At 41.4% G+C, this 26682-nt stretch overlaps 1 protein-coding gene across 14 annotated transcripts in view; it reads right to left on the bottom strand.

Moving 5' to 3' along the window:
- neo1a (neogenin 1a) overlaps nt 1–24008 on the bottom strand; it is a 209005-nt gene extending 184997 nt beyond the window's left edge. For 7 of the 14 annotated variants that reach the window (XM_032560376.1, XM_032560369.1, XM_032560370.1 and 4 more), the window contains exon 1: nt 23321–24007. In XM_032560376.1, coding sequence (XP_032416267.1) covers nt 23321–23411 — 91 coding nt within the window. In that variant the 5' untranslated portion in view covers nt 23412–24007. Of the gene's footprint in view, nt 1–23320 lie in introns of all 14 variants that reach the window. The other 7 variants (XM_032560373.1, XM_032560378.1, XM_032560382.1 and 4 more) reach the window with 3 other exon arrangements.
- Between the last annotated feature and the right edge of the window lie 2674 nt (nt 24009–26682).

The raw sequence follows: 26682 nt of genomic DNA, 5'->3' as shown, positions 1-26682 counted from the left end.
GATACATCTGCTAAACAATGTTTGCTAAACAACAAAATGCTGAAAATTTTCTATAAATCCTTATTTATTATGTCCATAATTAATACAGCACATTTCTAGCTGGGTGAAATCTTTGGATATTTATTACAGTATTTCCCCCTCACACTGAAGTCTGAGGCGAATGCATTACAGAGTTAAAGTCTGTGAAGTTAGTATTTAGGCATCAAATCAAGCTTGCAATGCTGAAGTGACAAGCAAACATGAATTAATATTAATAAAACAAGACTTTTCCCCCTCTGTGCATGCAGATGAGCGTCAACAATAGCTTGTTTGCACTCTGTTTACTCTCAATGTCTCCACTGAAAGTATGTGTCATTCATCTGTCATCATCGGTAGCTCTCCGTCAGGAGAAACACAACAAAATCTAAACCAAGATGAGACCAAGAGCTGCACAACCACAACACTTTCAGCTGCTCCGTTTGGGCAGGCAGGTGGGTGCATCTCTCCGATGATGACTGTTAGGGGGCTACAGGCTGTGTGGCCATCACCATAATGATGTATGCACACCTGCCATAGCTCCTGGCTAGCAGCCGCACGGCTGAAACAGAGTGTGTGTGTGTTTTTTATTGTTTGGGGGGATTGGGTGGAGGACTGGGACAGGATGGAGGTAGGAGGAATAGGCAAAAAAGGGGGGGGGGCTTGTGTGGGGGACGAGGGGGTAGACGCCTCTAGGGGTAAATCCAGGGGGAGGGGAGGAAAGAGCAGACGAGCTTTGAAAGATGTATCCATTATTAATGGAAGTTTGGTGTACGGAGAAAGAGATCTAATGTGGCCGTCAAGGTTGCAGTGCGTGTATAATCGACAAGGACGGATTCTCTCATTTTGCCTTTAAAATGTTTCCTCTGTTCCCTATTCTCCAGTGCGTGCCTCCTTTTTTTTTTTTTTTAAAGGTTTTTTATTGGCTCTAGTGGCCTTTATTTGATAGTTAATTGACAGGAAAGTGTGTAATGAGTGAAGGGGGAAGACATGCGGCAAAGGTCGTCAGGCCGGGAATCGAACCTGCGACAGCCGCGTCGAGGACTAAGGCCTCCTTATGTAGGTTGTGCTTAACCCCTGCACCACCACAGCACATCCGCGTGCCTCCTTTTTACCCCCCACCCTTTTTTTTGTCTTATTCCTTCCACACTGCCCACCCACTCCATCTGAAAAACAGGGTGTGGATTGGCCAGAGAGGATCTCCCGTTTCACAGAAAAACCCGAGAAGAAACTGCAGCATTAGCTGAAGGAGGATGTTTGATGAGAGGATTAGACGAGACGAAGATCAACAAAGCCAAGGGCTTCGCACGAAACGTTGGCAATCAAGCCAAATCCAGTGTGTAAACACTCGCAGTCTCCAGATTATTACATTAATAATTACATCCAACAACTGAAACATGTTATATTCACTAAAGGTGTGAACCAAACCTTTTCAGCAAACGCAATACACACGTGCTAATATTTAATGTGAAAATGAATTCTCTTGTGTAGCGTAGATATGTAGTGCTAATTAAAGCAAATGGCTCAAAAATCATTGAGGACAATGTCTAGAAATCAAGACTGTCCCATCATTCAGGTTGGACACAACAGGATGTTGTTTTTACCCGTCACCTTCAACACTAGAAATATTCAATTTATTTGCATAAGCATGGCTGTATGGTATAATGGGAACCCTGTCCCTATGTAGAATCTGTTTGAATAGGCAGATAACTTCATATTCCATCTACTGAGTGCAAAGTAAGTATAATTAGAAGCTTTATTTGTAAATTAGAGATGCAATGAAAAGCTAAAGCCAAGACTTGACCAAACACCAAAAAAAAAATAGTCTGAGAACATTTTGGTCACTTCAGGCTTTTTTTTAAGTATGCAGTTAGCATTCATAGAATAGGGGACCACACCCACCGATGACAAGTTCACGAATACTTGAAACCACCTCTGAAAATGCTTACATCTGTCATTTTAAATAGTTAAAACAATCTGAATTAATATGCACAGCGGAAACCGTCTTGGCACAGCCGGAGGAACTAGCATCCCCAGTCTTCCTCGTCGGCCAGTAGGCCTTTGGGTTGACGGCCAGTCAGCCCAAAGGCGGATGTATGACGTTACTGGATTGGCTGCTTTGGTAACATAGCTAATAGCACGTCAAGTAACATTGCACCTAGGTATTTCTCAAGCTGCATGCTCTTTTGTCACCTTCCTAAAATAGTGGCCTATGTCATTTTTCACCAAAAATGAATCATTTGTTATCAAATGAGAGGTGATTTGTTTAGTTATTTATTTTTTTCCAAAATCACTTTTGCCAAAAAATTACTTGGGTCATTATTTTTGGAAATTGATGATATTTCAGTTATGCTTTAGGAAAAAAAATGTCAGCAGGCACATTTTCCATGAAAATAAATTGGATTTAGTCAAGTTCCAGTGAAAAGCACTGAACCGCGGAGAAGTGAGGGTCCACTGTATATATAAAACTGAGCAGTTTTAACACAATCTGTGTCCAAACTGGGGGCCAAACAATGTAGTTTGTTTGGCCCCAAAGAACTCTACATGTGGGGCCATGTAACCTGGTCCTGCATAAAGGAGGTTAAGCAACATACATCTAGTTTTAGGATAATTAGGATAATTGATCATTTTTAAGAATTTTTGTGTTTGTTCGAAATATCATGTAGATACTTTTCTTAGACACTGATCTGTTTTATGAAGACATTAGCTCAAGCAGACAACAGATTGGTTGGAAGATTAAACCCCATTAAAATCTGGTCAGGCTCACACTGAGCACCTCTGTGAAATTTCAGGGCGTCCATCACCTTCAGTCATCCCCTACAAATGAGCTGCACTGGGATTTGAGATTTAAAGATCACCGACTGCATGCTTCACTGCCTCGTAACTAGAGAAGGATGTTGAGAATGATTGAAATCTTGCAAAGAAAGCTAGTGTTAATAAAGGACTTAATGTGCTTATGGTACACAGAGAAGCCATTAAACCAAACAACAGCCACATAAACTAATGTCAGGGTTCCAGACAAACAAAATAAAGCTCTTTGGCCCAAAGCCAGCGGGGGCAGGCCAAATCACTACACAACCGTGACAAATCTAACACAATTACACACACCATGGTGTTGAGGGGGCTGACAGAGAGTGATGAAGCCAACATCAAACACCGTGTTGATTAATGGAGAGCAGGGAGTGTCTGACCAGAGAAGGTGTTGAAGGCGGGGGAGGTATAGGGGGTTGGGTGGTGGAAGGAGAAAGAGGGTAAGGCAGTTATTGATTGTACCTCCTGTGTTCACATTGTGAGGAAGATGACGAGGGGAGAGGTGGCAGTGGGTGGGGAGAGAAGGGCAGGGTTCGCCCCGCGGGCAGCACTTAAAACCCACTGCCCCTTTGAGAGCACCCCAAACGAGCCCCCTCCCAATTGGTCATGCTGAATATTTGATTGACATTCACAACCATTTACTGCTACTAACACTCGACTCCACCCATACCCCCCTTCAAGCAAACACTGCAACACAACCAGGGCTGATTGAAATTCAAAAACCAGCGTCAACGCCACAGGCATGGACGGCAACGGACGGGAGAGGGGGTGGATCGGTTGTGGCTCGCTGGGGTCCTATAAACGACAGATGTGAAATCACTTACCAGCCTCTAAATTAGTTGCTCCGGAATCTGCTGGGATGTTGGGGGGAACCGGTCAATGGAGACGATGTGAATAGGCAACACAATGCAAATGCAATAGGTGGAAAGTACAATAATTCATTTGAGATTTTGTGCTGCTCATTTTTTACGCCCCTTGGCAATTATAAAACGGTGGATTTTACAGCAGAACATTTCATACCGATTTCCAGCTTCAGGTCAGATTGGCTCTTCGAAACCACATTTCTCATATCAATACATCACATTTCATCCCTTCCTACATGCCTTTTATACTCGCAAACAAACTATTTCTTACTTAGGTACTTAAACTACTTTGCATAGGTTTAGTTTTTATTGCAGAAAAGTTTTTTTTCATGAATTATTAACCTACATGGTCATAAAAGTTACAAATCTAACAGTTTATGGCAATTGCATATTGTTATCTAATATCTGTGTTACATTATATTTACTGTGTATTTTGGTTCAGATGCCCCTTTGGGCCTAGCTGACAATAATAAAGCATGATGGACCCCTGATCAAACCAAAATGTGACCTAGGGGATCTCCCTTGGGTAAATGTGTTTTGTAGTCATATAACCCAATGACCTTACAGAAGAATTAAATTGTTGGATGTCAAAGTGTGTACAGAACTGCCTGGGGGGGCAGGAGTTGATGTATGGGGGCAATACACCTCCTGTGGTAGACCAACCATTTTTGAAAAAGTTTTAATACAAAACAGCCACAATAGTTAAGGTCTGTTAGGGCAGAGAAGAGAAATGACCTCCGTCCATTCATACCATCTGGTGGATAGGGGGGTTGCATGCCTGCCTTGACACTCCACAACTTAAACTAGGACAATTTCTCTGGTGACCACAACATTCACTACAAAGTTGTAATAAATATTCCAAAAAGTCAATAAAGCCATTGGAGCAGGAAGAAAGATACCCGAACTGACCCGAATCTGAAGGACTGTTTGTTCTCTTATCACCTGAACAGCCGAAATCAATTTAAGGGGAATGAGGACATGAGCAGCTGGTGAATGACAATGCCATCCGTGCATCTAATTTTCTCGAGGGAGAGGCTTTATGGTGGGATTTATCATCACCTCTGATCTCATTTCCCTTTCATATGCTAGCAAATCCCAGGTAAAGCGGCCGGACGCTGGGGACGTTACAGGGAGCGTGGCCAGACAACTCAGATTGGACTCAGAATTAATCTGGGGAAAATCCTCAGTGCTAACCTGCTTAGCTGTCACTTAATCTGGTGGGGCTAAAACAAATATCAATTACACCACCGAGTCCTAAATGTGGACCAGATAATTACTGATCCTGCACCGAGCAAGGAAGTCAAAGTGACCATTTCGAAAGTAGTTCCTCTGAGTGTTAGCACGTAAAGAAGAGAATAAAAAAGAGACGATAGCTTAAGGGGAACTTTGAATTTAGCTTGAAAAGGTCAGGCTGGTTAATATCTATAACCTCAATCCGCAGTACATTACCAAACTGCAATAGGCTCAACTCAAGGACAGAGCAGCTTTCCCTTGGAGGCCTTCTCGGGTGACAGCTCGGGCAACAGCGTCTGGCTCCGAGTCCGAACGCCAGAGAAAACCGAGACAGCGTCACAGTGAAAAATCCTGAAACAGGTCGGCTAAGTGTGAGGACTGCTCCCAACATAATCTGCCTCTGGGTGACACGTTTCTTTTTCCCCTTCTTACACCAATTCTTTCCATGACACACTTGCAATGTTGTTTGGCCCAAACTACAAAAATGTATTTTACCCAAACTGGGTCAGACCGCAACAAGCTCAACAAAATCCAAAATTATGCGAAAGGGGAAAAAACCCAAAAAGCCCCATCTCGTTAGCCGATCTTTGACCGATCTTTGAGTTATTTTGGTCAAACCCAGAGGGAGAGGAGGGGGGGGGGGGGGGGGGGGTCTCTGTTTTTATTACCTCAACCTAGTTTGGTCAATTAGGAAGACAATGAGCATCCTGCATGCTTCTGTGTGAGTACAGTTCATTTCCTGCCTTTATTGTTACAAGTGCTGGGCTCATTCAAAAGTGGATGAAATGGGGTGAGGCCCAGACACTATTTACTCAGCAGGGAGAGACACGAGTCCCTGCTTTCCTAATGGCTTCCTGCATTTCACACAATTGTTTCCCCTCAGGAAATCTTATCTACACAGACAGCAGACGTGCTGACCAGCAAACCCACAACACATGGATACTCTGTGTTAATTAAGTACCTATGGAAGGAAATATTACTTTTTTTTTCCTTTCTTCAACTGAAATGAATTTAAATATGTTCAATGATATATTATAACTCCATTTAAAAACAAGGTTGCTCTCTGCGGTAACAGAGAAGCATAGTTTGATGGAGTATCTTTTGTAATTTGATACCAAAACTCTCTCATAAAATCAAACCAATACAATTTTAACCCAAAACTCATCCTAAATATTACTTAGCTGAGCTAGTCTTTTATGAGTGCATTTTCTAGATGAGTTGTTTATGTAAAATGCACAGTGGAAAAGAGAGGGCGCAAAACCAGAACTTTAAAGTACAATAACATTGAATACTTAAATTTAGGATGTCTCTGTTAACACAAAACAGTATTGAAATACAAGAAGTTAATTTAGTAAAAGTGGCTGAAACACTTGATAGGTGGCTTGGTCAAATGAAGTACAAACATTTGCCTAAAAGGTCAGTTAACTAACAGGTGATGAACTATAACCTGACCAAAATCTACAAGAAAAACCTACAACCCAATCAGGTCAATAGCTGTATTTCTATTACAAATGTGCACAAAACTTTGTCAATTTTCCACTGATGTTGAAAAAACACAATTTTGCAAATGTGATGTTTCTATTCAATAGGAGAAACAATTAAAATCACAGGTTACTAAGTTTATTCATACAACAAGTCAGTAATAAAGTAATAAAACCTGCTATGATATGATCCTCCAACTACTTCCTGTTGTCTTCTTTGTGGTTTGCCCGTGGCAGCAACTGGTTGTTGATCATGTGACTCGTGTGATGAGGAAAAAAGTATTTCCATTGCAGTTTTGCAAAATAAACAAATTTTGATAAGGCCCCCCAAAACAAGCCACTTCATCCTAGTTTTGATTGATCAAAAACTTGATCAAAAAATTGTTTTTCAGAAATTGCTGTAATTTTTTATGCAAACTTATTTTGGAAATGTCAAATTGGCCAATTATATGATCAGCTAATGTCACATTTTCATTTGTGAATTGTGCCATTTAAAGTCGTACGGATTTTGCCTAAATCTCCGCACCAGCTATGTTTCCATCCAATCGGCCTGCAAATTATTTTGCCAACTTTTAAAATGTCGCAAAATAGTTGCAGTTTCCATCAACCTGATCTTCAAAATGCGCATCAATAATACATTGATGGAAACACGGCTAGTGTTTATTATTAGTTTGAAAATGAGGAACATCATAACTAATCTTTGGTCAGTTTCTGGTATCGACGTATAAAACATGTTCAAATCTTAGTTACCAAAAGGTGTCACAAAGTTACATAGTACTGCTTCTATTGTGTACAGTATTTTATTGAGATGGGGGGAAAAACGACAGAGGGATCAACATTTCCATTCACCTGTATGCAGCACAGTCCTCCTCTTCCCCCATTTGTTGCTGTGCACTGCTGCAATCAATTTCCTCTAACAAATGAAGGTATTTTGGATTAGAGTGAGAAAATGTTACCAATTTACTTTCTAAAAAATATTGTATTCAATTCTCATTTCTTAATATTTTTGATTAGAACTTTTAGGGGACTCTTTTTGCTTTCCCACGATTTCATCTGTACTCACACCTTCAATGTACTCTTGTAAATAATTTCCATCTCACAATTTTATATTTGATTTACTCATCAAATTTTCCTTGACCGGCATATTGCATCTTGACATCTAAGCGATGACCTCTGAACCCAATTACAAGTCCCATTTTGACAGGTTCAACTGGTGTGTATATTTTTCACACTAATTGTCTCAAAGTGTCTCTTTTGCCCAGAGTAAACAACCAGAGTGAGTCATACAGTCGGTGCTGGTTCCTGAGATGCGTGATTATTTGTAATGTTAAACATTTTGCAGCTGTGCATGGTTATTGCCTTCACACAAGCACATGAAAAATATTCTGAAATCTAAACTGTTGGGTGACTGAGCCCATTCAAGGCTCATATGCTCTGTTTATTTGCCTCTGGATGTGAAGTTCGAAACATTCTACAATCATGAGGGTTTGCATTCAGAATACAAAACCACAAACGCAAGATTTAATGCTGTTTGACAATTGAAACAATGTCGACCATTCTGCACTGGTAGAGGATGTGACATTTTCGTTCTTTTTCGTCAACTTCCTGCATTTTATTTTTGCTCCATTGCTTTTATGGCACTACAATTGCCACCAGCTTTCTGGAGGTGCCAAATTTTTTAATGCTAGCTTACAGAATCACTGATGCATAGTCGACTAACTACAAGGAGTATCAGTTCATACAAATGTATTCGGTTGATTGCAGCATGCACTGAGGGTCCATCTACTCACTTTTTGAAACATCAATTTAAAAAAAAAAAAAAAGCCTTGGTCTGAGAGCTGAAACGATTAATCAGATTAATTATGATTAATCAATTGTCGTCAAATAATTCAGTAATCAATTAATTGTTAACTGGAGTATACAGATTCAAAAACCAACATTCGGACTGTGCAAAATATATTTACATTTTGTTTGTCATTTTACAAAAAAGGCTTAAGTGGTTAAATGAGAAAGCTGTAGAATGTGCCGGGTTTTTTTTTTATACAATTAATAGCCAGAATAATTGATAAATTGATCAATTACAATAATCGTTAGTTGCAGCCCTTTTTAACGTCATGTGATCAAATGACCTTTCTTGAGGTTATTAAGAAACAAGCTCTTTATTTTGAAGAGACACAAGTGTCTCTTACTGCTTTTAGCCTCCATGGCAACCAAAGTTCAGCATCATTTCCATATTAAACGTTCAAAAATGAAATGACTATTGATCTTCGTGCTCAGGTCCTGAGTAAGACGACACACAAATTCATTTTCTCAAAATGTCAGTAGATGCTTTTAGAGGCAATTAAGCGAGCTTGTAAATCAGAAGAGACATAAACCACGGGATGATAAACAGAACGAACGCTGGCGCTGAATTCACCCAGGACCTCCAAAGCATGTGTACCTACAGTAGTGAACTTTTACGACTTCAGAACCAGCAGTTGTATTTCAGATCTCACCCATGAGGGGGGTGGGGGAGGTCAAGCTTCTACAGCGTGCAAGCGTATGTATGTGAGGGACCAGCAGAAACCCATAAAATCCGCATTCAACCTCCGTCTAGCACGCAAGGAATGTTCTCCAACCGCTGGCCTGTAAAAAATGTACTAAATGAAGTAAGAGATACTGTACTGTTAGCCAGTGTTTCTTGTCATTAGAAACAAACTGCTGATGTGGCTGGCGTCGGGGTGGAACCAATACGTCAACAGGCATTCTCTTATATTTACCTATAAGAGGTAAATAAAGACACTGCCCCGGTGGGGTGGGAATGCAGCGGCAGTAAGGGGATCTGAGGGTAGATGGGAAACACACAAAGGAAATAGGGACTCTGCTAATTCATGGCCGATTGGTTTAGAAAGCTTTATTATTAGATCCCACCTCACTCTGCTACAAAAACAAAGTGCCCCACAGGCTGATTCTGGCTAATAAAACCGCTATCCTTTACGACTCTGGACCATTCCTGACATCTCCTTTTTGAGAGAAAGTAAAATTCTGCAGGCTAGTACGCATTTAAAATATATATATATCTCCTCATCTTTGTGCAGGAAGAACTGCTGCTTGGAGCTGAACACGAGCTGCAGTGTCCTGCATTAAGCAGCTTTCACACCTGTTTAATTAAATGATCTTGTGTGATTTTTCATTTGGAGCTGCTACACTTCACCACAATATCATTTGCCATATGGCACAGACAGACTGCAGGAAATATTTCTGGATAGAGTGCAGCACGTGTGTGTGTGTGCAGTTCAGCAGGTGCCCAGAAAGCCTGAATGACATGCTAATGCACTCCGGACTAATTCAGATCACTCCAGGTAAATTAAGTATAAAAGCAGAGAAAGACGTTTTTGCGTTCCGACAACTCGTAGCGCTCTCGGTTGCTAAGGGAGAGAATTAGACGAGTCGTCACCATCCTTCACACAGACAGCATGCCTGGCTCTGCATTGGTAAGAATGCTACAATTCATCTGTTGTTAGTGGAGATGAAACTGAAAGCTTGATTTCTGCACAGCGAATCTCTTTTATTGTGCTAATCTTGATTAAATGTGGAAGCATTTTGGTGGTTTACAATCAGGTTTAGCTTAGACGCTGATCTGTGGAATGTTGCTCCTCTGAAAGCTAATTGAGTTTAAAAGCGACACACAGAGGCTTCAGTGTTTTTACACATCTGCGTGGTCACATGTGGGGAGTATTATACAGCACTGCTGCTAATTTAGGGGGCTTTTCTTTTTTCATTTTCTATTTTTTTGTAGTTGGGAATCAAACACAAATCCTGAAGTCAAATTCTTATTAGAAAAGTTGCAGATCACAATGTGGCACCAAGTTAGATGTTCGATTTTGGACATTTAACTAGCTTGATTCTTAACTTGAATCTTCTAGAATCAGTGGAGAGAGCTAAAGATTAGGGTTATGGTAGGAAGACCTTCCAATTCCAACACAATTGGAGCTCACAACCCAAGATAAACTGACAAAATACAAACACAAAACTGGACAGCAATTATAAGAAGGCTTTGATTTCTGTAATGCCAACTAAATGTTTTAGAAATCATTTTCAACATCCCACTTTCTAAACAAAATCTACATTAAAATGCTGAGAAATACCCGTCTCATTTCTTAGAAATGCCCTTCTTAGTTGAATGAATATTATTTAACCTTTCACTCTGCCTGAGGTCTGAGCTCATAACTGAACTGTGAACACGTCTGATGGTTTATATCTCAGTAAACCAGAGGTTCACCTGTTGCTTGTTGTGTCTGTGGGGCTCAGCATTGTCCACCATCGGCGAGGCCCAGTACTCTCTGCCTCACCTGCCGTGTTTTACTGCACATTTATTTACAATCAGAAAGACTAAATATGTCACACACATTCATCAAATATATCAAACAGACTGTGGAACGTCAATGTATAAACAACAAGTACATTGGCAACATAAAGACCAATGGGCATGCACCGAATGCCTGCCTGCTTCAATCACTTGTGTGATACAGCGCCCCCAGTGGCGAGGCACAGCACTGCACCGCCTCACCCTGGTCTTTCATGCATTTCAACAGGCAATGCGTAAATTCAGAAATGTTGACAATAAAAATGTTGAAATGGACAAATTGATTTTCTTTCTTTGTTGCTGTCATCTATTTTACTTCTCATGGCCTTATTTTTAGTTATTCGTGAGAGGCGAGGCACTGCCTCCTCTCGAACTATTAAGATAGGCAGTTAAAAGCATCTTTAGAGGGGTTCTGAAGTATTTACTAATTTTTGGGTGGCTCTGATCCTCAACCCCCCACAAATACCGGGGGCCCACGTTACCGTAAAACTTCCCTTTGTGAATTTATTTAATTAGTGTTTGAACACAATATACACAAAAAAATTATATATACTGTTTTGTGTTACAAAAAGCAGCAAAAATGATAAATTCCTTGTAGTCTTCCAACATGATACAAAAACCAAATCGGTTGAGAGTGACATTTTTCCCATATTTGATCACCTGCATCTAAAGCAAATACAACGGACGGTCTAAGATAGAATTTCAGATCTGACATTAAACACGACATCTTGCTGTCCTGACTTTCGAGTGTGCTGTACAGCTAGAAGAATGTGCCTTAGTCGTAAAATAAATTTGAAGCAGACCCTATTTTGGAAAAAGGAGCCACAGTATTGATTGTTCACATCACGAAGGAACAAAGTTAGCCAAGAAGACCCAAGATAAATATTTGTGTTCAAGATAAAATCTATCAACTGTATCAGTACAGCACATTTCAGCAACAAGGTGCTTTGCATCATAAAAACACAAACATAAAAATCCAGAAACACAACAATCACAAATTGAGAGACCAGAAAACATGCATTACATTTTGCCAAGTGCTATTAGCAAAATCATCATTAAACAATAATCATAATGGACAATAAGAGAGCCTTGATACTCCAAGCATGAGTTGCTCTGTAGCTTCTCCACAGAGGCAAAATTCCTTAGATTTAATATTAATAGAAAGCAATCCTTTCAAAAACATAAAACAATTTATATTCCTAACTTTTAACTTATCAGGTCAAAAGGCAGACCTTCTGAAATGTTTACAATTTCAAAATTGGTTATTTTCCATATTTTGCGCCATCGATCAAAGTGACGGCATCAGAGAGGTGACCTTGGGTTCATTCAAATAATTTTACAAGCCAAACGATTAAATCAACCGATCAAATATAGACAAATAAATCAGAGAAAAGGATTTATGTACAAATCTATTCAAGTAAAACCTGGCTTGGAGTAATAATAATAATTTAAAAAAAAAAAAAAACAATTACACATGGGGACAAACATGTCAGGGAGCTCATCCTGGCATGATTGAAAGTGGGGCCAATAAATGAACAGACAGGTTTAACTGTAGTCATTAATGTTCATCTCCCCGTGTTCCTGATGGGAAACCTCATTAGGAATCTGTTGGTAGCAGCTGGCCTGCTATCCTACCCCATTACTGATCCACTATGCCAAAACCTCTGCCACCGTCAGCTCACACCCCCACCCTCACCCTCCATCCACCTCCCTCGTGTCTCATATGACATCTGTGTCTCGGGGTCCTGTGATGGAATGCTGCTCGCCTGCTATTTCTCTGCAGGTGCTCCCTGTTGGCTGCCGTCTATTTCGCAGCCGCGTCGCTGCCGCCGCCGCCGTGGCTGAGTGACCTGTCAAAAGGCTGGGGCGGGGACGGGAGGTGGCGGCGGAGTCTCGGTTCATGCTTAGGGAATGAAAAAAGGGGATAAATGCAGATGCTTCCCATCACAGCCTGTCAACCTGGAAAAAAATAAATAAAAAAAATCGGCCCCTCTTTGAGCTTACCTGCTCACTCTCTGTCAGCTTAACCTCTGCGTTTCTCCTCCTCCTCCATTACAGAAGAAGGTCGCGGCTGTATTTAGACACAGATGGAGAACTTGGTCCTTTTTTCACACGAGCCCGTCTTTAGGCAGCCTTTCGGTGATTCTGGCGCAAACCAATCAAGTCAAATATTTCAAGACATAGTGCTGATAATACTTGTATTATTACAGTTTACAAATGACTCTGTTCCTTTTCAGTTTTGTAGGCAGCGCACGTCATTAGGGAACTAAACTAGTTTGCAAATATTTGAAGAGTCTTTATATGTTGTGTATATTAGGCAAGGACAGGTTACCGGTATCACGATTTCAAAAAGTTTGCAATTACCACTTAAAGTGCTTTTAATGAGATAACAGAAAGAGAGACTGGAGTTTTTTTCTGCCCTACATTCCTCCTGTGTTTACAGCAAAGTGCAAACATGATGCAACAGAAGGCTAGGCATGGGTGAGTTACTAGTAGCAAAGGTTTTAAAAGGTCACTGTTTAAAATCTGCTGTACCATTAAAGATTCTTTTACTGGGATGTCAAACGCAACAGAAAGTGCTGGAATGACTAAAGTTTTCCCTTGGCTGTACGTATGGAGCTCAAAGTAACAAAGAGCTGAATCTCCTCCACCTTTCTGGCCCGTTGCCAGTTAGTTGCCTCGCTACCCTATAGAAAATAATTTCAGGCTGTATGGAAATGGGAAGGAGTGTCTCCTACCACTCCTCTTAAGGTAATGTTTTAGGACATTTACTAAGCTATAAGTGGTGTGTTTGTTAGAAACCAAGTGCAGACTGGCTAGTCAAAGTTAGCTAGCTAACTCAAGTTAGCTAGCTAACTTCAGTTAGCTACCATTATCAACTTGACGGAAAAGTAAATTAGCTTGACCCTCATGCTATCTTAAGCTAGACATATGTAGTTTTCAATGCAGCCTCCTAGGGGGCGATAATATGCTGGTTTTCACCCTGTCAACTCAAAAGAGAGGAAGAACATAGATAATCAGAAAGAAATAATTCTGCATCTCCCCAGAATGTCCTTGTCTCTGAGATAATTTAACCGCTTGGAAACGTATTCAATATTTTTGCAAAAATGTATCAGTTATTGCTTTATTTTTTAAAGTAGTAAAAAATTACAATGCAGCCATTTAGATTTTTCTGTAAATAGTGTCATAACGTACAATCGTGGTATTTGCACATTGGTTATAATGTTGTGAGAATCTCAAACCAGCCTGTTCTCAAATATAGTGTGGGACAAATACCACCATATGGAGGTATAAAACAAAGTGATCTATATCCATGTGTCGCGGTTTTGATCGGAAGGATTTTTAAGTTTAAAAAAAATGCTGTATTTTTCTTTAAAACTAAACTAAACTAGAGTTTTCACCAATGAAAGAAATAAAAACCTGATACATGACACTGAAGCGGCAAAAAGGCATCGCAGACTCGTTTCAGAACAAAATCACTCTGGATCATAATGTGGAAAATGTGCACTCATCCCTGCACGGATTGTGTAAGACTGTTAGATGCTTAACTCGTTTCTTGAAATTTCATAACCCGGCTCAACCTACTTCTCTCACACCATAAAACAGACTCCTCCGTAGACAATAATCTCCCCGAAAGGGTCAAGGACAAGATTTACACCACACGAGACAAAGGAAATGAAAAGTGAAATGAATGGGCAAATTATGTTATTATCGTTTCTACCAGGCTTTAATGCTCATCGTCATGCCTGAAATATTTAGAACAGGACATACTCTCTTTGTGGATGCAAGGCGAGCTTCATGCTGCTGGAATATGGCTTACTTAACACAAAAAGTGCTGCGTCTGAGCTGTGAAAGCTCAAGAAACCAGAATCAAAAGCGGCGGCCAATTCCATTACTTCATTGCAATTTATTTAGGCCGTATTTCCGCAGTTTGAGCCGACCTCGCTTCGCTGTGGATGAGCTCAGAGCTGATGAGGGCCTGGCTCCAAAAACACGGTGCAAAGTCACTGCAGTCAGGAGAACAGCCCCCTCCCTGCCAAAGGGGAGCTTCCTCCAAACAAGAGGGCCTTTATCTGACTGAGAACCCATAAAGAATCGTTGATTTTGAAGCTGAAACACTGGTTAAAGTCGCCATAGCAGCAGGTGAAAATCTAAATAAAAACTACGAGGCTTGAGAAAGACCGTCTGAGTTGTAAACCTTCCACTGTTTAAACGGAGACGGACGGTACAAGCAGAGGCAGAAGCACGGAAAAGTACAGAAGACAGAAAAAGGCTTCGTCGGTTGCTGACGCTTTAAAACGCCGTGCCAAGTTTGCTGCAAAACTTCAGGGGCTCCTGCCTGATGCTCAGAAATCACAGGAACCGAGTTTCCAACAGTCCGCCAATATTGGTGAGAGAAAAAAAACCTAGCAGTTTCAAACAGATTTGTTCTGGAGCTGCTCAAAACAAGAAAAAAAAAAAGAAATCAACAGCGGATCATCCTTAAGCACAAAGAGAGCGATCGTAGAAACGAGGAACAGAATGAAAAGGAAAAAAGAATTCCGACGTTTTCAAATGGGGAAACACCAAACTTCCCTCAAGACGTTTTCCTTTGGCGTTTTAGGACTCGGAATTCTTTAGTAAAACCCAAACCGCTGCGCTTTACAAGTCACAGCTGGAAGGAAATCTGTCATTTTGAAACGAAATAAACTAAATAAAGCCGTTCGCCAGAAGAAATAACAGAGTGTTTTGCCGTTCCTCCACAGGACTCATTCATTAGGGTAAGAAGCTGGCGTTAATTCGACGAGGAACAAGCTCTGAACTTTGTCAGCATGCCACTGTTTCTCCCTCACTTGGGTGGCGCACGCCTGTAAAAAAAAAAAAAAAAAAAAAAACACCCATCGATATACACACAAAAAAACACACACCATTCAGCCACGCGTGAAGCTGCCAAGTGCCTTCAGCCGGTTTCAAGACGGTGGCAGCGAACTCAACCGAGGAGCGCTCACAGTCGTCCCTCTGTCGCCGGCTGCTCCCCGCACCCTCTCAGCAAATAAGAAGCTCCTTTGAGTCAGCGGAGGCCGATGGTGTGTGTTGGTGTGTGTGCACGAGATATCTTCTGTTTACAGAAGAGGCGGGTGGAGCACAGTGATCAAACAAGATCATGAATGTTGAAGGAACAGAGACTAAAAGTAGGACAGAGGGAACATCATAGGTTGAATTTGAATAATTTGGAATCATTGAAAAGTTCATTTATTTTAGCGATTTAATTAAAATTTTTTTTTTTAAAGTCATACAGACTCAGATGTATTTCAAGCATTTACGTTTCCTCATTTTGACAATTCTTGCTCAAACGGCGCTCATTTAAACATTAGAAACTTGAAAAGTGTGAAACGGCAGAAAACTCTGGAAGCCTTCTCTCATGTTTGTGTCTTCTATAGTAATGTATATTTCTGAGGAATTGATTATGATTTTATTTGCTTTGTAGTCAAAATCATTCAAATTAACCCTTAAACCACACCACTGAGTGTGTAACGCATCTACAGTGTGTACCAGATTACACAATCAACTTACTAAAACCAGTCTAGATTTCATTGACACTCACAGATAATCAAAGTAGACAAATACTAAAAAGCATCTTCAACCAGGTTGCATTTATTTCTCCACTACTGGAGACTTTTTGGGGAAAATTCGTCACAACTTGGACGCCCTCCAGAAACACAGCAGAGAATAAATTATTGTCTGAGAGCTGCAAGGTGCTGGACATCCAGCATGCAAAAGAAGGTTATTATGTGTCTCGAAGAACAGCAATTTTTCTTAATTTACAACTAAGGACTGTGGGGTTTATTGGTGCGGCTTTGCAAGATTCTGCAGGATAACCAACATTTTAGCATAGTTTAAGCCAAAAAGACGGAGCTCCTCCTCATTGTCTTAGTAAAACGTTTTCCATTTAACGTATAAATGATTGTATGCAAGCTCAGCTCAGATGAGAAATAATCCTGGAAGATTTTACCTGAATGCAAGGGCCAAAAGGAAACACCAGGTTGTTTGCTCTGCAGCTCGCCACAGCTACAGTGTAGCTGGGAAAGACGTGCACTTTGACCCCGTATGAGCTCAAGACTGGGCAACGCCAGGCCGCTTACGAAAACACGAGCAAACTGCGGCACAGCAGAACATAAATATTACAGGACGTATCTCGGAAGAAGATGACGGCTCGCTCGTCATGCAGCATCCACTTACATGCCAGCATAGAGCTGCGACTGCATTCATACGTCGGGAGAATCATTATTTCTATGTAAACTGTTTACACTCATCGCTAAAAAAGAAACGGGGGAGAAGAAAAGCGAGCCGCTAAGGCTTAGTCACAACAGAGAAGATTTGATCCAGATGTCTTAGAGATTGCAGAGGTATGTTTGCAGATCCTTTTCGGGACGTTTTTAAAGAAACGGCTCTCACTGACATCTCAGATATCCATCTGTAGCACTGCAGCGACGTCACAGCGAGGCTTTGCGGGCTGACGGAGAGCAGTTTACGGCTGCAGAGGAGTACGCCGCATTTTTCACAACAGAACTAAAGATTTTTTTCCAGACAGAAATGATAAAAGTTCTCCAATGTTTTTTTAATTTTGTTTTAAAATTAGGAAAAATAAATTCTTACTATGAAAAGGTTTTAAGTAGGTAGGCATGGATGGATAAATAATGGATGGACAACAGATAAGGAAAAAACAAAGAATGGATGGATGGAAAAAATACATAGATACATAATGGATGGATAAAACAAATAATAAATGGACGAAAAAAAAGATTAATAATGGACCATGGATGGATGGATATTCCAGCTTTGGAACAAATATATTTCCCATGTTCCACTTTCAGTCTCATCCAGCTCTAGAAATTCCTCAAATCAAATTCCAAACTTTTCCAGACTGCATGGGAACCCTGTCTCCAAAGAGAGGGCACAGGTTGGTTTATATTTTAAATCACTAACTGGAATTTGGACACTGGATCGGAGCAACATGTGTGTCACCCTGGAGGTAGATAAAAGATGCTCTTCCAGAGCTCATTAAGCCTGAGCAGAACAGAACAGCCTCTGACAGTGCAAGCCCACCACGGCCGCTTCATCCTTACATCTACAAAATCAGGCACAGGGATGTTTTCAGCTCAGTCTCCTGCGAAGGATACAGCTGTTCTAATGTCTCGCGGGTAACCAAGCCTCAGAGGAATGCGCACGCTGTTCAGCACGGACAGCTCTCTGGTCTCCTGACATCTCTTCACAGTTTTTTGGGGGGGGTTGGACATGAAAAGGTCAGGCAGACATCCTGTCAGCAGAGCAAGGAAATGGGTGCTTCTGATATCTTCTTAAGATCAGCGGGAGATTCCCCAAAGAGGATTTGAAGTTCAGCTCTTAGAAGGAAAAATGGAGCTGAAGAGAATGGCCTGGATGCAGGCAGACATCGGTTGGACTCCCCTTCGCAGCAATTCAATTTAAACAGGTTAGGTTTAGTGTTGAGAGAGTGAGCTCTCTACGGGTACAGAAGATTACATCTTGAAAATATTCCTTTGCATTTGAAAGATGCATAACATGTGACTCAATAAAGCAGGTTAGAATGTATCTAGCAGACCAGAAGGTGAAGAAGACCTAATGTAAAAATTATTAAAAGTTGCAAACCAGAAAGACAACTGCAAAGCTTAAACGAAAATGTGGAGGGCTCCTGATTTTAGGGTCACAACCAGCTGAGGACTTCAGGATTTATGGGAGAAATTAAACCTACCAGCTGGCTTAGGAGTGCCAGGGGATGCCCGCGGAAGTACTGGTGGAATTGGGTAGGCGGACTTGGGGACAGATGGACGCCTCAGTCGAGGAGCAACAGATTTCCGTTGTCTCTCTTTGATAGCTCACAACACAAGCCTGGCTTCTCTCCACTCAGTTGCCCAACCCTTCAATGAGCGATCACAGCAACTCTAGACCTGGCTATGCCTCATAGGAGGGACACTGTGTGTTTTCAGCATGATGAACAAGCATTAAGCTTCCAGTCCAACGGCTAACGTGTGAAAGATTTGTTTGCTGAGAAACGATAGTAAATGAAAATGCACCGATTTGGACGGATGCCAATTTTCTGTTTTCTTTAGTCTTTTAAAGAGTATAAAACATGTATAGGCTCAAATAATTTGAGCCTTTATATGTCTATTAAGACTGTCTCAACAGACGGGGTAATTTGAATGCCAGAAATTTTTTATTATGCTTTTAAAAGATGTTTTTTTTTGTGTGGTTCCGGGAACTGACAGTCTGACGGGACAACCCCGCCCCCCCAGCTCCCCGTTGTCTGACCATGACATTTGCCACACTAGTCTTTAGCGTCAAGCTAAGACCATGGGAGAGTTAAACAGAGAATATAAGAATATCTTCAATCGTGCATTAAAGCAAGTCCCTAAACAAGGCATTGCCGGTTACGGGAATCAACGTTTTAAAAAGATAGCCGAAACTTTTTCCATCATAATGTTCGTCAGGTTTAAATCCTTTTTAACAAGATGCTGCAGGTACAATACGGATATTGCACACAAGCAATACTTGTCAATAGACTGCACTCTTTGATCAACCTGAGAATTTACATAAGGCAGTACTTGCAGGAGCACCAACTAGATGGGACAATGGAGACTTGACAATGGAGTCGGGGCTATAGTTACTAATGTGGGGAAATTATAGCACACCCTTCGTTTTTTGTTTTTTTTTTAAGTGTAGAGAAACTAAAAGGTATATTGTATGAAAGGTTTCCCCCAGAAAGCCAGCCAAGCCTGGCGGTATGGGAGGCAAATAAAGCCTGGTGGCCTGCCAGGCTTATTATATACTGGGAATCTGCTATGCAAGCAGCATATTTACTGAAAAAAATATTGGCACTAACTAAGCAGGTGTAATATGCTCTGATTTTGTGAATTTTTTTTTAAATTTCTTTAATCCATCCCCATGTTGTTTATTCTCAGCTAACGAAAGGGCATCGCCTCCTATGGCTGCAGCCTCGGTCACCCGTCTACCCACGTGTAATGTCATTTGTTTGTCTTGTACTGAAACAAATTTTGCCTCTGTACGATGACCATAAAGGCTGATTCTGTTTTAGCAGCAGCAGAAGTAACAGCTACAGCACCATACAAGCGAATCCAGACGCCAGAGATCCATGTCAGCTGAACGTAGCAGACCTCCCCCTCTTCTGACACACACACACACACACGCACGCGCGCGCACACACACGACCACCAGCACAGCCCACCAACAGATGTCAAGCCTTCCACCCTGCAGATATTGATCCCCGTTTCACACTTTCAGTAACTGCTTTCATTTAAGCCTTCACTAATCTAGACGTAGAAGGGCAAAAAAGAAGAAAAGAAAGCCAGTAGTTTTCACCTAAACATTACTTATAAGGAAACGCAGAGCGTCAACCAGATGAACCTCATCCCCCCCTCACTCCCCGTCTTGCACCAGCAGTTGGATATGAGCACCAAATCCAAACTGGGCAGCTTCATTAGCGAGGCAGAGGAGTCGAACGGTTTGCCAAGTGCACAATTATCCATCCCCTCATGGACAGAGGTCATTATGAGCGATTGGAGGCCATAAATAAGTGATCAGTAAACAGCACACTCTACCCAACAGAGACCGTTTCTCAGTCTGCATAATGCCACCCCCCACCCCTTACCCTTTCCGAACTCAACAGCTGAGACCAACATGTGCAAAAGATTCCTTCCTTTTGGGCTTAAAAAAATTAAGTTAGAGGTTAGAGAAATGCTTTTTTAGGTTGCGGTCACAAATTAAATTCTCAGCCTTCTCCCCTCCCCTCCCTTTCTCACAAACTGGAATGCGGGACCACCGGAGCTTGCCAAACAACATCACAAAGGTGGTAAATTATGTTCTTAAAGGCTAAAATCCTCCGGGAAGACCCAAAATGCAGCAAAGAAAACAAAAGGGTGGATGTTTGGAAAGCCTCTGCAGAGTTGCATCCGAGGTGGTCCGTGAGGATAAGACCCCAGAGAGAGAGAGAGAGAGAGAGAGCACTGTAAGAGCGGAGGATTGCCGAATGTTTGCACATTTTAGCGAGTTGTTTGCACTGTCCACGGGGAGATAATCAGCACACAGCTCCCTCCCAGGAGGGCCACGGAGATAAGATAGTGCCTAAATGGATTTTAGTCTCCTCTGACTGGGACTTGTTTACAAAAGCCTGACTTATTAAGGCTTTTTTAAAAATCCAAACAACTCCTCACCAGCCACAGAGGAGGGAAGAGAGCGGCGGGTTGGTTCAGCTTTGGTGGCTTATGTCAAAGAAAGAAGGAAGAGAGACTTTTTTTTTTTTGTAAATAGTAAGTCAACTTTTCAAGTTAGAGCCACAGGTCTTCCCTCTTTGATAGAGATAAACTCTGGCTTCAGTCAGGACTTCAAAAAAATGTGTTTTAAATAGACCGAAGAAGAAGAAGAGAGTGCGGGGGGACCCCACAATTAGTAACGTGAGACTCTCTGCGTGTGGGTCCCGGCCCAATTCTCTGGAATCAATCAAAGCTCCCGGAGGAACTCCCTGCACCCCTTAATCTCCTGGTTTTATTACTTTCCAGACAGTCAGCCTGTTTCAACCCTACCCCCTCGTCTTTCTTTTGTACTGAACTCCGCTAAAGCCAAGGAGGAGCTTTTTCTTTTTCCTCCAATCTATCTCTCTCTCTCTCGCGCCATCTCTTCCACTACCGAGGGAGCGCTTTTCATTCAGGATAGGGTCTTTCATCAGCCTGCACATGCAAGACAGTCCAACAGCTAGCAGAGGCCCATCACTTTCACTACTTTCATCCTTTTAACTACAAAAAAAGAGGAAAAAAACGATGAGTTCTTCTCACTACGACGCATTAACTATTTTGCATATCACAGGAATTAAGAGAGAGAATCTGGGCCACGTTGCACAACAGTCGGAGATGTTCAAAATTTTCAGATCACATGCTGCTGATCTTGACTGCACCTTCCAGCTTGGAAGAATGAAAGGACCAGAGGTCAGAAACTGACAATTTTTCCTTAATTTGCTCTCACCGAGCGATCGGCGGACCTATTGGTATTGGGAAGGAAATGCTGATGATAAGGAGTGTGATTGTGTACACTACGGTATCTAAGCGAGTGTCCCGTTCATCTAGACGCTGGGAGAAGCTTCCAACTCGTTGTTCCTAACAATTTTTCACGACAACAACATGAGAGGACGTCACTTTAAAATATTTGGTAAAACCCAAAGAGTTTCATGGTGTTTATCTGTCTTCTAAGCATGTATTGATGCTGGGGTAATGATATCTCTGCTGGTCTGATGAGGCAAAATGATTATCTGACATGTATCACAAATGATTCTTTTGAGCACAGACACACCAATCAATCTAGAAGAGATTCAAAACGCCTAATTTCCCTGTGATTGTTGTTGAAAAACCAGCAATTTCTTAATGATATTATCCTCATTTATCCCAAGCCCAAACTTCTATCAAGGTGATTTTAAATAAATTTTTTTAAAAAACATGAGTGAAAATGTGTGCAGTTTTAATAAGAAACAGACAATAAATGGTGACAGTTTTTAAGGGGGTGAAAGAGACGAGTAAAGGTAAATCTTACAACCGAAACGTGTCCAATTCAATGGCACTGGGGTCCCTCAAGGATGTGTGTTTAGTCAACTGGTATTCACACTGCTAACATACTAACCCATGCCTGAAAATCCACGGCATCCACGCATGCCGTGGATTTTCACGGCCGTGAAGACAAGAGCAAAACCTTAATCATCCATCCATTTTCTAACACCCTTGTCCCTAGTGGGGTAGGGAGGTATGCTGGTGCCCATCTCCAGCTAACGTTCAGGGCGAGAGGCGGAGTCAAAACCTTATCATGATCACCAAAATGATAGAAAATTAGAAGTGGGATCAGTGCATCTCTACTTGAGCTTAATATAAATTTTATAAAATGGGTTGCGTACACGTGCATCAAAAGCAGAAATCTCTCATTTTCCACTATCTTGACGGAAAAAAACAAAGAAAAAAAAATTACCACAGGACATTTTCTATCGCATCCAGGTCCATATGGAAATCGAACACAAAGAAAAACGAAAATAGTAACTGACCAAAAAAACAAACAAAAAAAAAAAAACAGATCAGTGCATCGATATAACGCATCTTCTGCGACCACTCAGCCTCACACACACACACACACACACACACACACACACATGCATCCACTGATTCATTCAGTCCACAAAGCAAATGTCTGCAGATGTGTTTGGATCGTCCATCGCCAGTCTGGTTCTTTCAGGAGACAGACAGGAGTAGACAAAAGGAGGGGAGAGCGTGAAAGCACGTTGGGCTGGTCTGGGATCAAACGGCGCGCGTGCTTATGGAAAAGTAGCCTACTTTCAAAGTTAATGAGCCGCTGACCTGAGCGCCCCAGCCTCACGTTATATGACTTCTTGGCAGAGATATTCCCCCTTACCTGCGTTCGAGTTCTGCCCCAGACTCAAACCCACCTATATGTAAAGCGAGCTTAATGGAGGCGGGAGGGGAGGAAGCCTGCAGCTCAGAGACGTGTTTTTTTTTTTTTTTTTTTACCTTTGTCGACATGCTTTGCCGCGGTGGTCTCCGTGAAGAGAAAGGTGAGACAGAGGAGAGAGAGGAGCGCCGGAGCTCCTCGCTCGGCCATCACTTTTCACGAATAAATCTCTGCAGGCTTTCAGGAAACCTCGGAGAAGATGTTGAAAAGCCCCCCCTCCAAAAAAAAAAAAAAACAAGAGATAGATATATCCTTAGAATCCCAGGCAAACCTCCTGCAAACACATCAAGGAGGGTTAAAAAAAAAAAAAGAAAAGGAAAAAGTTCAAAGTCCTAAAATGTGCAAAAACATCCAGATCCCGGTACTTTTCGAGCTCCGCTGGTGAAACGCGCAGCTGGAAGGAGAGAGCCGCAGGTTAGAGACTGTTTTCTCAACTTAGTCGAAGCAGAGGTCGTAAAGAAAAGAAAAAAAAGAAAAAGGAAAAAAAAAAACACCACACTGAGATCAATCCATTGCCGCGGAGGCACAGCCTCGCAATAGGTTTTGCGCACTACTGCGCACCAAACAGATCACTGCGGAACACTCCGATATCTACCGGGCACGGAGGAACAAAACGAGAAAGAGCTTCGTTAGAGAAGAGATAAGTAATCCGAGCAGAGAGGAGAAATCTGTGCCGTGGCCAGCTCACCGCTCAGGGACGGGACGTAAGAGTGAGCAGCGTGCTGAAGGGCTGGATCTGCGGCTCCCCGGAAAACAGGGCGCGGAGTCCGGCGGAAGCTCGGATCCCGGCTCGTTTGTTGAGCTCAGGCAGAAACTAAAATACGGTGTGGGACTTCACCCGGACAGAAGAGGCTTCAGAAGAGATTAAAAATATAACAATGATCCTGATGGTTTTGATAAACCTCTTATGAGTAAAAGACTCAGTACTTTTTACTATTAAATATTACTACTCTTATTTGAGTAAAATCTTTGGGTACTCTTCCCAACGTGAGAAACTTCAATTCGCTTGTTTAAACCAAAAATTCACCAGACACAAAGTTTCATAGGTTTTATTTAGAAAGAAATGTTAAAAGGGGGAAAAAATCGTTTACCTGACTTTGTTATTTTGTTATTTACATGAATTATTTTCCTCCTTGGCCTTTAAAATGCCAACATTTCTACGTAACTTTATATTCTGTTCCGTCTGATGATGTCATTTTTAAATATTATATCATTTAAAATAAAATGACTGTTTTTGACAGCTACGTTTTCCTTTTACTTGAGTATAAAACATGGTTTAGTGGTGCTTCGCTTACTTGAGTACAATTTTGGGGCACTATGATAACAGTAGTCAAAGCTCGTCTTAAACAAAGTTTATTACTAATTCTGTTTTTATGTTATTTGATCTTCAAGTGAAACCAACCCCCAAATCAACTTTTCTTTTTTTTTATCTGGTAATAAACTGTCTAAATAGATTCTTAGGGGTGCTATCTTTATGTTTCTGTGCAAATTTTGACATTTTCGTGTAAATGTGTTTTGTTGTGCAATATTGTGACTAAAACTCTCTCTCAGGTTGAACAGCGGCTAAGCAGTGGACATTTCCTGTAAGTTTTGCACGTTTTGCCAAAAGCCTTTAACATAAAATTGACGATTTTTGTTGTTTTTAATGCAAAACAAACCAAATTCCTCATCTGCTGGTGGGACAATGTAACCAGTGGATCATATTTACACGTGGATATTTAACCTCAAATTCAACAATACTGAGTAATTCATGGAATATGACTAATAAATCTCCAGGAAAGGCCGTTTAAAACGTTTTGTAAAAATTTAAGAAAAATCAATTGAGGAATACATCAGGAGATTTATGCGCATCAAAATCATTTAAATCACACGCTTGTACACTTTTGTCTCATCTTGCTGCTGCCACACCTGGATTCCCCCAGTGAAAGATTATTCTAGTCCATCCTGCAATCTGTTGTTGATGAACTTCTTCCCACAGGCTATCAGGTTTCACACCGTGCTGATAATCTGCTTTGAAATAAAATCTCGACGTCACTTTATGTTCAAAAGGACAGAAATGTGAAACTAAGCTCAGGTTTGAAGAGTTCTCCATGCCACCCTGGAGACTGACATCCAACTGAAACGCCGTGAAAGAAGATCTGGGTTCATCTCGCCAGATTTCCATGCATTCAGAGAGTTCAGAAGCAGTGACGCTACGTTATATTTCACTTTGTGACAGCCAAGTCTTCCCTTTAACAAGCTTCACAGATAAACCTACGCCAGCTGAAAAATGTTCCCCCAAAGAATAGGGGTATTTTTCTGTTGTTGTTGTTGTTGTTGTTCCTCTTTAGGAATATCTCGGCACAGAGGCTAACATCTGCAACCCGACTCTTACGGACGACTTCACATGATGGCTGGAAGTCAGGAGATGTGATTAAAAAACACCCGTAAGTTTCGGATCAAGTTGCAGGGGAAGGAAGCAGAGATCCAGTTTGTATGAACAGGGGGATTTTCTTGATCGCCTGATCGTTTTTGGCCTTCTTGAGGTTGTTAGAAAAGCTGACAGCTTGCTTGCAGTGAAATGGATCAGAATCCAGAGAGCTCGGACAAGCACTGCTGTATTCTCTCTCAGCTTGTGACTTGGCTCTAGGGAGAATCAAAACGGGTGGGAATGGTGTCTTTGTTGCACCAGCACAGCTCTGCCTTCCCCTCTTTACTCTCTTGAACAGCGCCCCCCGCTGGTCTGAGTCATTCACGGCAGATTAATCATGAACACATCAGCTCCTCGGACATGACAGAGACTCTTTTGTTTGCCTGCTTGCTGCCCTGGACATGTGCCCATTTGATATGTCAAACATAACATTTTCATTTTCACTGATAATGGTAATGCTTCAGCGACGGCATGGTGTGCCTCCAGGCTCACCTCCTGGACAAACAATGTTTTCTTTATACTTTTATCGCAATATTTCACATCACTTTTCAATCTTGTACAAACAAAAACTATCAGAGACATGAGGTGAGCTATAAAAGCAAAAAAAAACACAGATCTTTAACTATGTGGTCTGCCTGAGAGGTCCCTTCTTGTTATTAATGCTCACTGGGTGTTACTGAGTCCAGACACGCACATTTTATGGGTTAGCAGAATGAAAATAGGCCGAATGTGATTGGAGAAATAAGATAAAGTGTCATAAAACTGAGAAGTTCATGAGGAACTTATTTTTGTGGATGAAATCTATTTCAGTCTTTCACTGGTATTTAATTTATATTTTGCAAAGGCGGTGACATCCTAGATTGAGCAGTTTTGGAAAAACCTAACTTTTTAGCAAAGTATCTTCATCAAGTGAAAGAAAGCAACTAACAACAATTTATTTCTGTTAGATTCTATGCAAGAATTAAGTCACTTTCCATGATGTTGACTTGTTGATGGTTAGTCAAGAAACAA

This window comes from Xiphophorus hellerii, chromosome 4, assembly GCF_003331165.1.
Source record: "Xiphophorus hellerii strain 12219 chromosome 4, Xiphophorus_hellerii-4.1, whole genome shotgun sequence".
Lineage (NCBI taxonomy): Eukaryota > Metazoa > Chordata > Actinopteri > Cyprinodontiformes > Poeciliidae > Xiphophorus > Xiphophorus hellerii.
This window is presented reverse-complemented; position numbering and strand designations above follow the sequence as displayed.